At 44.0% G+C, this 16043-nt stretch overlaps 1 protein-coding gene across 1 annotated transcript in view; it reads right to left on the bottom strand.

The window, feature by feature from the left end:
• The window catches only part of LOC309543547 (uncharacterized protein), a gene marked incomplete at its 3' end in the record, with an annotated part of 142719 nt that overhangs the window by 114258 nt on the left and 12418 nt on the right, over positions 1-16043 (bottom strand). Inside the window, exon 2 of the mRNA XM_082242968.1 lies at positions 8333-8486. Within this exon, the coding sequence (XP_082099094.1) occupies positions 8333-8486 (154 nt within the window). The remainder of the gene's footprint in view (positions 1-8332; positions 8487-16043) is intronic.

Raw genomic sequence — 16043 nt, 5'->3', positions numbered from 1 at the left:
TTTTACTCCCTACTGTTTAGTGATCACAGCATTTTAGCCATGTAAGGGATTCTCAGTTGTCCATTGGCCTTTTAGTTCTAGGTAGCTGCCTGCTTGGGTGAGTAAGAGGACTGCAAGTTAACCCATCTCCACCTTTGGAGAATACAAGGCAGTTCAACCACTCCAAGGGCCCTCACCATTGTTGCATGTGTGGACATGCTGTGTTCTCCTAAGATAGTGCCATTAGGTATCCTTCCTGTCTTAAAATTACCTGCCTTCCTGTAGGCCCTAAACCCCAGTGCTGCAAATGGTTCTTACTAGCATTTATTTTGCTGCCTGCCTGTAAGACCAGAAGCCCAGTGCCGCAATATACTCCTGCCATTCTTGTAAAACTTGTATTCTTGTCTCTGTACTTACCTGCTATTTTTTGCTGAAGTCAGAATGACTCCAGACCCAAGTACCAGGCTATCTCCCTTTGAAATTTTGATGGGGAGACCCTTCCCAACCCCATGAATCCATTAATTCTCGTATCTAGAGATTTGCAGCAGATGCAAGAGGAATATGTGGCAGAATTAATTGAAAAATTAAACAGTGATTATGGTGATATTTCGCTCTCGTTTCCTTTGCCAACAGGTGCACCGACCCACCCATTCAAGCCTGGAGGCAGAGTCCTCGTGAAAGGCCCCCCATAAGCTGACATCGCTAGACCCACCCTACAGACCTCCTGCGACAGTTCAAGCAGTGACCAGAACAGCGGTATTGACAGACGACTCCCCGGTTTGGATCCACGCATCACGACTGAAGGAAGCCCCACCTCTGGACCCCACGACTGCGGACCGGAGATTGTGACGAGCACCAGACGAATTCCAGTTGGATCCAGACAGACGCATTGGTACAATGCCAACGGACACCCCTACTCCTGGAAGACTTCCCATTCGTGCAGCAGTGGTACTCTTTGTAGCAAGCTTAACACTAGTAGCCACTGTCTGGTTACTTGCAACATGTGCTCACCACCCGGAGAACCTCTCCTCATTTTGCCCTTCTTCACCCCAGGAAAGGAGAGAGACACGAGACATTCATGTCTCCACTTTACAGTTGAAGTCAAGCCTATTGGACACAAAGGACATTGTTTAACGTTGCAGCCACCAGGGATTTAGTCTGACCACTCTGATGATACGGGGGTCGAAAGGGAATTTTTTCCTCCCATTGAACGGGGGGTTTATTTTTGTCCTTTCCTGGCAAAGGCTTTAGGAGATGTTGACGATTCACATGCTATAGTCAACAGGTGGTATTTGCTGCCATGGTCTATTTGTAGTGACTTTATTGCCATAATATGGAGTTTAGATTTTTCAGGCCATAGATTCTTGCAAGCTATGGCCCTCCCCATTGAACATGTCTGTTTTTGATTTGATAGAATTCTAAGAAGTTATATCCCTATGTGCACACAACCAAGTCGCCAGCCTACATACACTTTAGAATGTAATGTCACCTGTTTTGTGCAAGTCAGTTACCAATAATATGACATGCACTCATACAATAACACAACCCAGGTATGTCAAGAATGTCCAGCTCATTAAGGGATGGTTACTATCATGTGGGACTCATAGTTGGACATATATCCCAGGAGGGCACATAGTGCTATTCACAAACTCTAGGTGACCCCACCCTTATGAATAAGGTTGGGATCAAAGGTTGGGTTGAAAGAGTGTATCAATGTGCCTTACTGAAATATTATATTTCATAATACATTTCAGCTCATGCCCACTTTCCAATGGAATGTGGCCCCTTGCAATTACATATTAACGCGTCAGACTAACACACCTCATTCATACATCCTTTGACACTTGGCAGTTGTATTTTGCATATAGACGACAGACAACACCTAAACACAATTGACAATTGCTTACATTAACACATCAGACGGCTGAACACAGACGGAGCGGCTTCTCCACAAAACACAATTTCAGACACGAGACACCCCACATTGAGATGTATGGGGAACACAAGGGCCTTTTCATGTATTGTCTTAGTATATATATTTTATTGTTAAACTGACCCATGAATTGTACCCTAGTTTGAACTGGTTTTTCCCGCTCAAATTTCCTATAAATCTGTGAGCCGAACTGAAATAAATTAGATGTGTCTACGCTAAGCTTAATTCGCTGTTTGTCGTTGCATCTCCTGGCCAGCGGGGGGGAATTCACTACACAGGGGGAGTTAGGACTGAAGGGCCGTAAATCATCTTGTAATTGCCTCCTGACAAGATTGAGCTAACACACCCATTCATTGACCGATGAAAAATGGACATCAATGCATCCCTATGCAAAAACAGATGTAAATGGGTGATCATCCATTTACATCAGTTTACATTCACATCCGTCATCATTTGTTTTTTTAAATGGTTCAAAGCCCTATTTTTGTTCTGTTAAAAAAAAGACGGATGAAAAATGGATGTAAACGGACACTGTTTTTGCATTCGCTTTTGAATTGCTAGTGGATGTAAAAAACTGATGTAAAAACTAATGAGAAACTGATGTAAACTTTTTTGAAAAAATGTGAGAGAACTGATGAAATGAACGGTCCTTAAGTGTGAAAGGGGCCTTATTCTATACAAAATGAAAAAAAAAAAAAAAGTTGATATAGGAACGGAACCATTTCACACAAAAGATAAAAGAAACATGGCTATCAGTAAAGAAATTATGCACCTTATACTAGCAGGAAAGTTGAGATGAGCTACTGGGTGAGTTAAGTATGAGTAAAATAAGCAATAATAAATTACACTAAAACTATGTCCAAAGGACCCTGAAAACCAGTTCACAATTGAAGTAGTAACCACCTACTTGTCTCCTTTTGGGGGCATGTAGCTTGCACATAAGCCCAGTTGCATTAGGATAGGTATCCCCATTTTGTGGGGACCCCTAACTTAAAGGAAATGTGTACTGGTATCAGCATGGCAGGGGCTGCAGGCTGGCTGCCCACTTACTATATTGATATTAGTCCGCATACCTGGCATGCTGTTTTGATTATGTATGAAAAAGTCATTTGTAATTATTATATTAACCCTCCTAGTGCATAAACTGTGTAAAACCACCATTTTGCTGTAAAAGTGACATTTGATTGCTGTCTATGTTTGCCTTGTTCAGATTCTCCTTTTCGGTGTAAATATTAGCAGGCCATACAAATGTGGTCAAGATGGCAAATTGTTTTTACAAATTAATTTGTGAATTTACCATCAAATCCTTTATAAACAGACCACTAAGTGCCGGTTCACACTACGTCGCTCCGACTTCGGGGGCGACTTGTGAAGTCGCGTGCAGCGCAACTTCGGCGCGACTTGCACGGACTTCATAAAATGAATGTCTATGCAAGTCACCTCCAGGTCGCCCCGAAGTAGTACAGGACCCTTTTTCTAAGTAGGAGCGACTTGTGTCGCTCCTATTAGAACGGCTCCTGTACCGCACAATGGGAGCATGACGGACCGCGACTTGTCAGGCTGACAAGTCGCGGTCCAATTTGGACTAGTGTGAATGCGGTCTAAGGCTCCATTCACACCAGAGCGTACAATTTTCAGGCGTTTTTTCTGGCCTTTTTCAGGCGTTTTTCAGGCTTTTTTTGCAGGTGTTTGGAGGCAGGCATTGACATCTAACAAAAACGCTTGTAATTTGCCAAACAAAAAGCTCATGTACCTTTTTGAGCTTCAGGCGTTTTGCTTCAGGTGACAAAACGCTCATATGTGAACAGGGCCATTGAAATTAATGGAATTTTGCGTTTTGAGACTTCAGAGATGAGTGTTTTACGACCTGAAATACGCTCAGGTGTGAACAGGGCCTTTAGTCTATAAATAACTAAATAAGGAACTCATTGAGTAATGCTTAAAAATCAAGTCCCTAAGACTGATAGCCTAATGGCCAATTACAGGAGTGCATACAGCAGGTCAAAAACAATGCTGCTAATTGTGAGGCAGTGTTGAATGCAAAAGTTGAGTTGTTATCAGCAGAAAGCATTTGGACTGGATTTTTGGTTTACAAGGTGTGACAATTTAATTCCCAGAATGGACTGTAAAAGATACCTGTATACTAGTAGCTGTTGTCATCTTCAAATCAGTCCCTTTGTGAAGCAACATACTTTTTTAGACGACTGTGCCACTACCGGAAACATTTCTAGAATTCGTTTTATGGAACGCTGCGCAGTATCTTTTTTGGAGCACACTGGATGTCCACAATGTCCTCAAATCTGTGTTCTTTTAAAGCATTTTTTAATTTTGGAAGCAGCCAAAAGTTGCAGGGTGCTAAGTCAGAAGAATAAAGGTGGTTGGTCATGTTTTGGAATGGATTTCTGGGCCATTAACCAAACACTTGCCGCCTCATGTGCAAGAAAATTAGAGAATCCACTTGACAGGCCAGAGTTCCGGTATTTTCCTCCAAACAGTTTCCCGTAACCTTTTAATTTTCCACATTTACATCCTTCCTTTGCATCTTTGGCTGCTCAATTCTTGTGTCATGATGGACATCTTCCTGCCCCATCCTTAAAGTGATATTAAAGTCTTTTTTTTTTTTTTGTTTAAAAATAACAAACATGTCATACTTACCTGTTCTGTGCTGTGGTTTTGCACAGAACAGCCCGAAGCTTCCTCTTCTCGTGTCCTTCACCGGCGCTCCTGGCCCCTCCTTCCTGCCAAGTGCCTATGTAGCAGGCAGCATGCTATGGGGGCACCCGAACCAAGCCGCTGCTCTATGTGTCCATTCAGACACGGATCTGTGACTCAGCCCCACCCCCTTTCTCTCCTTCTTGGCTCACTTACTTTGATTGACCGCAGCAGGAGCCATTGGCGCCCACTGCTGTATCTCAGCCAATCAGGAGGGAGAGTCCCAGGCAACAGAGGTTCTCATGCAATATCACGATAAAGAGGAAAAGGAATGACCCCCTAAAAAGGGTGGGACTTTAAGGGTAACTAATGAGGATCTTTCGAGAAAGATAGAATTGATTAAAATAGATTACAATTTATTGAAAAAAGTAAGATTGTAAAGGATCAATCAAACAATAATAATACATTCAATATACAATACAATACAGTTGCAGATGCATGACAGAATCCTCAATGCAATATCACTGGATTGAGTTTAGGCTCAGGTAATTATTAGGGGGGCTGCTGCACACAGAAAGTTTTTTATCTTAATGCAAAGAATGCATTAAGATAAAAAAAACCTTCTGACTTTAGAACCCCTTTCAACCACCCATGCCATTCAAAAACACTTGATTTCTTCAGGGAATGTTCACCATAGGCCAGTTGTTACAGAGCTAAAGTTTCACTCACACTTTTGGCAATTTTTATGCAAATTTTTTATGTTAATCCGCTGCTCCAGATTCCTGTCACTCCACCAACAGCGCAATGCACACACGTGTTACTCCATACAGATGGAGCCAACTGGTCTTTGGCCCAGGCGAGTGCAAGTTAGAACATGCTTACACTGACTGTCTGGAAGAGCCTTGCATTGCTCCTATGATCTGCTAATCACAGGTGCAATGCTTTACGGGCTCCTAATAAAAGAAAAAGTAAATGTACATTTTTTTTACCTTATATATCCTTTAAATTGTCACACCAAGTATAAGGGCAAATGCTTTTACTTTTTTTTTTTTCACTGGTTTTAACAAATCAGCCTCTTTCTGGCAAAACTGAATTTTACAGTAATTTAGCTAGGATCTTTTGGTTTCTACCACCAAAACGGTAGACATGTGCATGCCAAAATGTGTGTTTTGTTCAGTTTTAGATGCATTTGTTCATTTAAGAATGTTGTTTTGTCATATTTAGTTTGTTGAACCGATTCGTTTTCGGGATTCATTTCGTTATTTTCTGCATTTGTTTCATATATTCGTTGATCCGGGTGGACTCGACACATTTAGCAGTTTTTTCAGAATATTGCGATATGTTAGTTTTGAAGATCAATATTTTGGGTGGATTATTTATTTATATATCACAACTATTCAGAAGGCTTTGATGTTTTCGGATGCAACTAAATAAATAATGCAAAATTTGGCGGCCCCATTTTTTTTTTTTTTTTTTCAAAGTTAAGAATTACATTAGACTGTGGAACTGACCTGACTGACATTGACAATTACAAATTCAATTTAAATCACAAATATTGTATACTTAAATCTGAACTATCAAACACATTCAAATTTTTTTTTAATTTCCCCATGGGCCCGAACGACTATCCAATCATGTGACGTAATCCAAATGAAACGAATGAAACAAATGCATTCGTTAATTTTGTTATACTTTTTTCTGGTTTGTTTACATTCATTACTATGTCCATTAGAAGATTTGCATACATCCGAATCTCCGAATATCACATTTTTGAAAGACAATTATTTCGTTACGAAACGCACATGTCTACAAAACACTGACTGTCTATACTACAACACAATGTACATACAACGTAACAATAAACAGTTGAATTACACCGACAAGAGCAACAGGTGGTTCTATAGTATTGTAATTCCATTTCTTATAGCATATACAATTATTTTTATTAATATTAGCTGGGTTTAAATCTCAGGTTTATGGTAGGGCCTTTTGGCTAAGATCAAGTGTAGTATCTGTTCTTATCAGTTGGTATGGACCCTGATGGTTAGTATCGGCAGGGGCTGAAATGAACCGGGGCGCTCTAGGCGTAACTGGAGGACCGGGAAGTAGGCACTGTCAGAGAAAGCCGGATGGGTCCGTTGCCTTCTGATTTGAATGGGTCCGCCCCTGTCAGTTTGAAGGGAGCGGGAAAGCCGGTTTCGCCAGTTTTCCGGTTAGTACTGCTCCTGGATGTGATTGGTAAGGAATGGCGGATGGTGGTGGGGGAACCTTTCCTCCTGGGTTGAATCTGGCCTTGCAAAAGGCTTGTCCCCAGTTGAAGGCAGGTTCTCCCTAAGCTGTCTAAAATTCTGATGCCTCCTGATGGGATAGGGCTACACTGGGTCTGGCCGGGGGCCGAGACCGAAAAAGCCCGTGGTGTACGTGCCCCTGGGGTGGCAGCCCAGGGGTGCCTCAATTTCACTGGTGAGGGGCAGCTCGCCTGAGTTTTTGTGGCACCTTGGTCACTGCACCATCACACTTTTTCTGCACCTGCCTCTTGGGGTGGGCCTTTTGGCCAACACCAGAGGAATTTTTTATTCCTGGCCGGGGGGCCTGCCGAGGTCTAGCACTTAGGCACTACCCAGCACTTCTCCACTTCCCTTTTCCCCACTCTGTTTTTCTTTGTTTGTGTGTCCACGTGTGTCCCTTTTTTGGTTGTTTGTCACTTGCACGACTTGGATGGCGTGGGTCCTCGGGCCTGCCCTGTAAGTCTTGGGAGGGGGTGGATATGGCCTTTTGGCTTAGTTCGCCCTCCCCCATGGGGTCTCCCTTCGGGGGAGCCCTACCTAGTACTCGGGGTGGGCTGTTTCGGCAGTCCCCCTGAAGAATGGGGTCTGCCTGGCTTCGGCTGGGTGGACCTAAGTGAGTACCTCAGTCCCTGTCAGGAGCTTCGCGCCCCGGGGGATCAGGGTCAGGGCCCTTCCTCTTCGGAGGAGGGCCATGTGTGTACGCCTTGTGCACTTTTTGTGTGTTCACGTTTGCGTGTGTGCACTTTTTTATGCACCGGGTGTAAGTCTTTTGAGTGTGTTTCACACACCACGGGCTATAAAAAACAGTTTATGGTTAGGGAACATCCTCCGGTATTTTCTGTTTTTTTGGTTCATCTTCTGGACCAAGGCTTCTAGTTTTTATTTTGTTTTTAAACTTGTTTTTTACTAAAAAAATAAAAAACTGATCACAATTAGAGATACTACCCCAGCTCACCAGGCATTGTAGGTGTATTTTTTTAAAAAATATAGCACATGGTAATGAAATTCAGTGCTTTAGCTATGTAAAAGTAATTGACTTTGGTTGTACATCGACTTTAATGTTCGTTAAATGTGGGCCTTGCACTAACATTCAGGATAAACTTAATATATCAGGGCCTCCCATCCTATAATAAGTCATGCTGTAAAAGTAAAAAAAAAAAAAATCTAATTATACTTACCTTACCTCCAAGCATTCTGTCAAGATCCCGGAGGATGCTGACTATTCCAGATTGCACAGGGAGATACTCAAGCTCAATTCAAAATCATCTTCTTGTGAGATTTGGGATACTTAGCATTCCTTGGGACCTCGCAGGAAAGATTGTCCAGAAACCTTGGCTTGGGCAATGTGGGCACGGGAGAGAGCCCTGATGTATTAGGCAGAGCTTGTTATTTTTGTGCAAGGTCCACTTTAATAGCATAATGTTTATGAAGCATTACATTAGGCAATGATAAAATTAAAATAAAAAACATGTGTACTTACAGTTTACAGTGAGCTGCAGTCAACACCCAGTCAGGTTCGATTAAACTTCCAGCGCATATTGATTTTGTTCTTTCTTTCTGAGTCTCTATTAGTGCCATGTAAGGTCTGGAATGGGGGACAACGTCATCTCCATTGATAATATTTATATTTGCACCTATATAAGAATAAAATGTAGATGTATCCAAAAGAAAGGAATAGAATATTATTAGCACCAGACCCCTATCTTTATGGAGTTTGTATGTCATTCCTATTTATATGTGATGGTCCTTGTTCTTATGTGTGTAAGCATTAATATTATTTTGGATTTTGATGGTGTTTAATAGGGATGAGCAAACATACCCAAGAGCTCTTTTGAAATGAAACCCATGCAGACAATTATTGATCCCTGCTATCTCATAATACACCTTTGTTGTGAAATTGGCTGTTCTCTCCTATAGTTTACAGCAGCCAGTCTATTGCCCGCTTAAGTTTTGCTCCTCCTGTAGTGATGTCATGGGTGGAGCTAGTGCCCATATAAAACCAGCCAAGAAAGTTGGGTTTGGGAGCAGTTCACCCCTGTGCAGCAACATATAATTGAGCTAGAAAAAGAGTGAGGGTTGCCTGGCTGGTCAGCACCAACAAGTGGGACAGAAGAACATCTTTTCAGAAGCAAGTGATGTCACCTTGCCACCCCTGAACCTCAACTGCAGATCTGTGGCTTGGTGCAGAGCCCTTGTGGTCCAGGATTGAGGAACTCTGTGGCGAGCGAAGTATTGTGAGGAGCTTATTGTAAAAGCAATGGAAGATAGCTAACCTTACAAGGGGTGCTCTGCATTCATTTGAATGCACTTTTAGGATGTCACTTTAAAACTGATGGTGTTCTGCAATATGACTCTGTCAGTGATTCTGTAGAGCAGCCTTTTTCAACCAGAGTACCACGGCACTCTGGGGTGCCTTCTGGGTTCTTCAGGGGTGCCCTGACAACATGACTAAAAAGTACCCCAAATCGCTCAAATAATGTCAACAAACCAGCGGATGGTTTAGGCCTGCCTGTTCGTTACACAAAGTCGAAGATTTTTTTATTGTGCAGCATTAAAAACCTTGGGTATGGCTTGGGTCAGCTAATCACCAATGACATTATAGGTTCATAAGGAGGGCGTCAGTGGCATGGTGGGTCAGGTGCAGGTAACGTTAGAGAGAAACTGAGGGAGAAGAGAAATGCTAAAATACTAATCAGTACCAGTATGCAAAAGTGTATTTGCTTTTAAGGAATAAATCACCTCTACTGTTGGGTGTCCTACCTGTGTAGATGCATAAAAGAAAGGGGGAAAAAAGCGCCAGTGGAGTGCAGTTATAAAAGAAGGAAGTTTTATTAAAAAGAGGAACAGGTTATGGTGACTCGATAATGGACTCACTTCAGTGCAGTCACTGTGGTGCCCTCCCTGGTGTTGGTCAGTTAGCTCGGTGCCTGCTCTGGGTCCTGATGCGGTCCAATCATCCGGGAGAAGTCCGGGGTCTCTCAGGCGACTTCCGGGTCAGATCGGCATAGGAGATGTGGAGCGTTGTGGAGGCTTCTTCCGGCTGCGTCTGACGTCACGGGGTGTCTGGGCTTTGGTGGGCGTATCCGGGCGTCACAACATGTTTCGGAGCATGCGCAACATGCCGCTGGCGGGCATGCGCACTCCTTTGTCAACTTGACAAAGGAGTGCGCATGCCCGCCAGCGGCATGTTGCGCATGCTCCGAAACATGTTGTGACGCCCGGATACGCCCACCAAAGCCCAGACACCCCGTGACGTCAGACGCAGCCGGAAGAAGCCTCCACAACGCTCCACATCTCCTATGCCGATCCGACCCGGAAGTCGCCTGAGAGACCCCGGACTTCTCCCGGATGATTGGACCGCATCAGGACCCAGAGCAGGCACCGAGCTAACTGACCAACACCAGGGAGGGCACCACAGTGACTGCACTGAAGTGAGTCCATTATCGAGTCACCATAACCTGTTCCTCTTTTTAATAAAACTTCCTTCTTTTATAACTGCACTCCACTGGCGCTTTTTTCCCCCTTTATTTTATGATTAACATTGAGCTGCTTCGCTCACCTGGAGAGCAGCCTGGAGTGCAACCCATCCCCATCCACCCACTGAACAGTGGATCGTCCACACCCGGACTCCCCCTCCCCCCTTACACCCGGGGTCAGCCCAACACTCTCAGCCTCCAGGCATCTGAGCCCCACTCCCCCCCAAGGCTGTTCCAGCTGACAACTCGTCCAAGTACCAGTGTCCTGCCTGAACCCCGCCTGACCATTTGCCTCTACTAGCAGCCACAATAGAGAGCAGCACCCCCTGTGAGCGCCTTAATAACATACTCTCTTTTACCTGTGTAGATGCTGCTGTGTTATGAAAAAAGTATTCGTTTTGTTTTTTAAATTTTATAATGTACCTTGACTAAAAAAAGGTTAAGAAACACTGCTGTAGAGATATGATGCTGTAATGGAAATATATGTAAGAAGAGTTGCAGTAAAGTATTGAAATGGAGGGAATATTCCATTCTTCTAAACACTGGGGACTCTGACCAAGAATGTGGGAGAGTGTTTATGGCTGGGAGACATGTGTCCAAGATGGCAGATCCAAAAAGACAGGTATGTGATAACCGAGGTCCTTTACAAGTCAGCAGAACAAAAGGGATTGAGCTTTCCCCATTTTAAACCTCAGCACACAAGAGCAATTGAGGAAAGGACCTTGTACCTTTTAGAATCAGTTACAGTGTAAGGGGAATAAAAAGATGGAGGGTGACTGACTGCACCTCCACACCCTTCACCCTTCCATTTCATGTAGTTCTGTTTCATAAGCTTTCGACCTGCAAACACACCCTGGAAACTCTGGAGACATACTGTTTAAGGGGTTTTCACCTTGGTCTCCTGGTGGTTAAGGCTTCAGAGACTCAAGAGACTTGTAGCTGCAAGCAGTACTGGGAGGTGGTGTCAGCAAAAGAGGAACTTGTGCGCAGAGCAAATGATGAGATTTCCTCTCACTTCTTGTTTTGCCTATGGGACAGGCAGTCAAGGTAAATCTCCCCAATGGGTCAAACATGGCAAAAATAAGGCTTCATGCACACTGGACGTTATCAAAACGTCAGTAGAAAGCTGTAGCTACAGAAGAAGTTTTTTAGCTTTTTTTCAAGCTTTTTTAAGCTGTAGGGTTTTTCAGCTTTTTTTTTTTTTTAGCAAAACTATACTTCCACAAAAGCTTATAGCTCAAAGACTTCATTAAATGCTGAATAGCCGTGTTTTTTCAGTGTTTTTTGGCATTTTTCAGGGTTTTTAAGTGTATCACCCTACAGGTAGGTGCTAGGTAAAGATATAGGGGGCCTTGTCTGCCTAACAGCAGGGCTGCGATTTGTTAGGTAGGGTGTCAGGGCGTCCAGATGTGCCTGCTAAGAGGAGAAGTATCCCCATTGGCTCCTGTGAGAGGATTCTCATAGGGCAGTGTGGGAAGCCCAATCAGGGGACACATCCCAGCTTGTAACTAGCCCAGAAGGCAGATTAGGCTGCAAAGGATTCTGGGAGTGAGTATAAGTTTGGTGGAAGTGTGTGACAGGGTGTCTTTGGCGGGAGGAGAGTCCCAGGAGGGAGAGTGCGGCTGTCTCTCTCCTCCTGTCTGAGGAAGCGGATAGTTTGGGGTGTCGTCTGAATATCCAGAGTGAGCAGAGTGAGCTGAGGGGATCCGGTGTGCCGAGAATCTGCGGAGAGCGAGAGGGGTCCAGTCCCAGGAAAGCCTATACAGGTCGTGAGTACTGAGGATTGCCCCTGGGGGTCTGCCTAGTGTTAGAGCGGACCACTCCGGGAAGAGATTCTAAGATTCAGTCATCAGTTAGCTGTAAAGGGGTGCCTAGGTTGAGGACCCTGAAGTTACAGAGCGGGTGCATAGTCAGTAGACCCTGAAGAGTTCAAGTCCAAGGGGGTACCTACATTTGGGCCCTGAATAGTACAGCGTGTGTGTCAGTTGCCAACACAGTTCTACAGAGTTCTACTTCATACTACCTAAAGCTGGCCAAGGAGGACAGTATTCAGTGACTTACACAGCTAAACAGTGTCAAGAGTTCTAGAGTATTCAGTCCTGGATCTTCTGGACTAAAAGTTGAGGATTAAGCACTTCTGTGTTCATCAAGTTATTCTAAGCGTTAGTGAGCGTTGGCAGAAACCGCGCTGGCGTCAAGGAAGCGCCAACGGGCACTTTTCCCAATTGTGTATAGTTAAGCCTCAAGGAGTATCCCATTCATTCCCTTCTCCCATCCCCTACAAAATCAATAAAAACCACAAACAAAGATGCTGGAGTTGTCACTGTTTCAGTTGTCACACCCAGGGTCACAGCTCACATGGGCTGGGGAAAGTACCGGTACTAATGGCAGACCCACATCAGGCCATGGGCCTGGAAACCTTGCTACATAAGCTTTTATCAGAGTTGGAGCGTTTTTACTGCTGAAAAATGCCTCTTAAAATCAGCCCCGGATGGCGTACATCCGAGAGTACTCAAGGAACTCAGTAAGGTTATATCCAGACCACTGTTCCTGATCTTTGCTGACAGTATTAGGACAGGAGATGTACCAGGGGAGTGGAGGAAAGCAAACGTGATTCCGATATTCAAAAAGGGTCAGAGGCATATACCGGGAAATTATAGGCCTGTCAGTCTGACATCAGTAGTATGTAAACTTCTGGAGGGGATGATAAGGGACTATATCGTAGAGTTTGCTAAAGACAACAGCATCATCAGCAGTAACCAGCATGGGTTTACAAATGGGCGTTCTTGTCAAACCAATCTCTTAACATTCTACGAGGAGGTGAGCTGTGAGCTAGATAGGGGCAGACCAGTGGATGTGGTGTACATAGATTTCGCTAAGGCGTTTGATACAGTTCCCCATAAGCGCTTAATTTATAAAATAAGGTCTGCAGGTATCGACAGCAGGGTTTGCTCTTGGATACGGAACTGGCTAAAAGGGCGTGTCCAAAGGGTGGTAATAAACAGCGCATACTCAGACTGGTCTGAGGTAGTAAGCGGGGTCCCCCAAGGCTCAGTCCTGGGACCAACCTTGTTCAATTTATTAATAAACAGCATTGAGGACGGGATCAGTAGTTCGATATCAGTTTTTGCAGATGACACAAAATTGGGCAGGGCAATAACTGCACAGCATGAAGCAGATATCCTACAGGTTGACCTGGACAAAATAACGGAGTGGGCAACGACTTGGCAAATGAGGTTTAACGTGGAGAAGTGTAAGGTTTTGCACTTGGGGACTAGAAACATAAAAGCACAATACACATTAGGAGGGGAACCCTTGGGGGAATCAAAAATGGTGAAAGATCTGGGAGTCTTGGTTGATGATAGACTAGGCAACAGCATGCAATGTCAAGCGGCAGCTGCCAAGGCCAGCAGAATATTAGCATGCATAAAGAAAGGGATGTATTCCAGAGATAAGTCTATAATCCTTCCACTTTATAAAACTCTGGTCCGACCGCATCTGGAGTATTCTGTCCAGTTCTCAGGAGGGATGTGTTGGAGCTGGAGAGAGTCCAGAGAAGGGCAACTAAACTGATTAGGGGATTGGAGGACCTTGATTATGAAGAGCGTCTGCAATCGCTTGATTTATTCTCCCTGGAGAAGAGACGCCTGGGGGGGGGGGACATGATAGCAATTTTTAAATATCTCAATGGGGATCTCAGCTTAGAAAAAAAGCTGTTCAGTCGAAGGGATTGCATGAGGACTCAGGGGCATACAATGCGATTAGAGGAGAAGCGTTTTAACCTCAGGCAACATGGGGGGTTCTTTACTGTTAGGGCTACAAGATTGTGGAATTCTCTACCACAAGAGGTGGTTTCTGCGGGTAGTATGGTGGCTTTCAAAAGACTGTTAGACGTACATCTCAAATCTCAAGGATCAGAACATTCAGGGGTATGTGAGATGATTACAGCCACACACACCTACACAGGTTGAACTGGATGGACTGTTGTCTTCAACCTCACCTACTATGTAACTATGTAACTATGTAAAACACACTAGTTCTGGGGTTTTTTCCCAGCCAGAAAATGCCCCTGCCAAAAACTGCTGATAACAGCCTATGTGTGAATGGACACATAGGATAACATGCTGGGGAGTTGACTGGCTGCAGATAAAAACGTCTGATGCCAAAAACAGCAGCTGTAAAAACGTCCAGTCTGCATGAGGCCTAAACCTTACAGGGGTCATAACCCTCCCTTATGCTATCCACATTGAAAAAAAATGTGCCTATAGTTTCTGCTTTACCTGCTATATCTGCTGGACAGCTTATTCTGTAGAAAAATAACAGACTTAAAGAGGAGTTCCACCCACATTTTAGACTTGTGTGTATGCTAAAAACGAATTAGCATTTTATTTTATACATATTATTTTATTTTTTTGTCAGTTCCTTTGTCCATATTTATGTTAAAACATCTCTTCTCTCCCTCCTTATGTCGCCGAGGCGACATACGTAATTTCTGGCTTTGCATTGGCTCCTGGGAGATGAGTGTCATCGATTCCAGGAGTCAATGGGCATCGCCGATGACTGAGCAGAGTGCCAGCTGCCTCGTGACAGCACTGCGTCCAGCCCCGCCCCCGATACTGACACGCACCTAAGCTGCTCTGCTCAGCTGTAGGGAAGGAGAGAGAGAGAGAGGGGGAGATAGAGCGGTGCTGGCACTTCTATGGGAGGGGCCTAGGTCTGTGCTTGGAGGGGGTTGGGCGTCGGCCATGCATAGCACTGTACGTGTGTATGGGAGGCTGCATCTCCTCCAATCAGGAGCCAAAGAGGCTGAGTGTGAGCACGGAACCCCAGAACAGGAACACTGCCGCTTCAGATGCCCACACTGCAGATGGCCGCGCTGTACAGGACTAGAATAAAGTAAGTTATACGGGCTGCACAAACACAAAACAGGGGACAGTTTACAGGATACCTTAATGTAAATGCACGAGCCCTGACTATACTATAACAAAACAAAAGCATTTCAGCCACAACTCCACTTTAAAGCGTAACTCCCCTTTTGTTGAGAAATAAACATTCCCCTCTTGGTGATCTCTGTACATTGCAGGAATTTTAACAAACTTTGTAGCAGATTCCTACCTTTTGTTATTCTGGAGAAGTCCCTGTTTGTTCCTCTGTGCCTCTGTGCTGAATGTGTCAAATGGGAGTGGTTTCATAATTATCAATCAGCTGTGCAGCTACAGAGCTCTAATGAGGAAAGCTGCATCCCTTTAGACGTGTTCCTATTGGGAGTATCTCACCAAAAATGACATTTTTGTTGCAGGGGATGCCAAAAATCTGACTTGTATTTTAGGCAGACTTCTGGGAAAATCAGTGAGCCAATTACACAAGCAGGAAATTATGTTTCTGGGGTGTGGTCAGTATACATTTTCTGTACAGAACATCTCGAGCTAGCCATATTGTATTGCATTTTCAAGAAATGACAACAGCTGCAGACTGAAAAGGAAAGGTCATTTTTAATAATATTCAATTACAATATGACTGTGTCGCAATTGTATATGCTATATTGTTTTTTTCTTTATTTGCTATATATTTCCCCACAAAAGTGGAGTTACCCTTTAAGGCTTGTACACACTATAAGAAAATCGGGTCAAAATTTTAGTACAAAGAATTTTCATACGATTTTCATATAGTGTGTGCACAATTTTGGACAGCCGATACCAAATTTTCATACGAAAA

Source organism: Pelophylax lessonae, assembly GCF_965119305.1.
Source record: "Pelophylax lessonae genome assembly, chromosome: 1".
Taxonomy (NCBI): domain Eukaryota; kingdom Metazoa; phylum Chordata; class Amphibia; order Anura; family Ranidae; genus Pelophylax; species Pelophylax lessonae.
The sequence above is the reverse complement of the archived record's forward strand: the minus strand, read 5'-3'. Positions and strand labels throughout refer to the sequence as shown.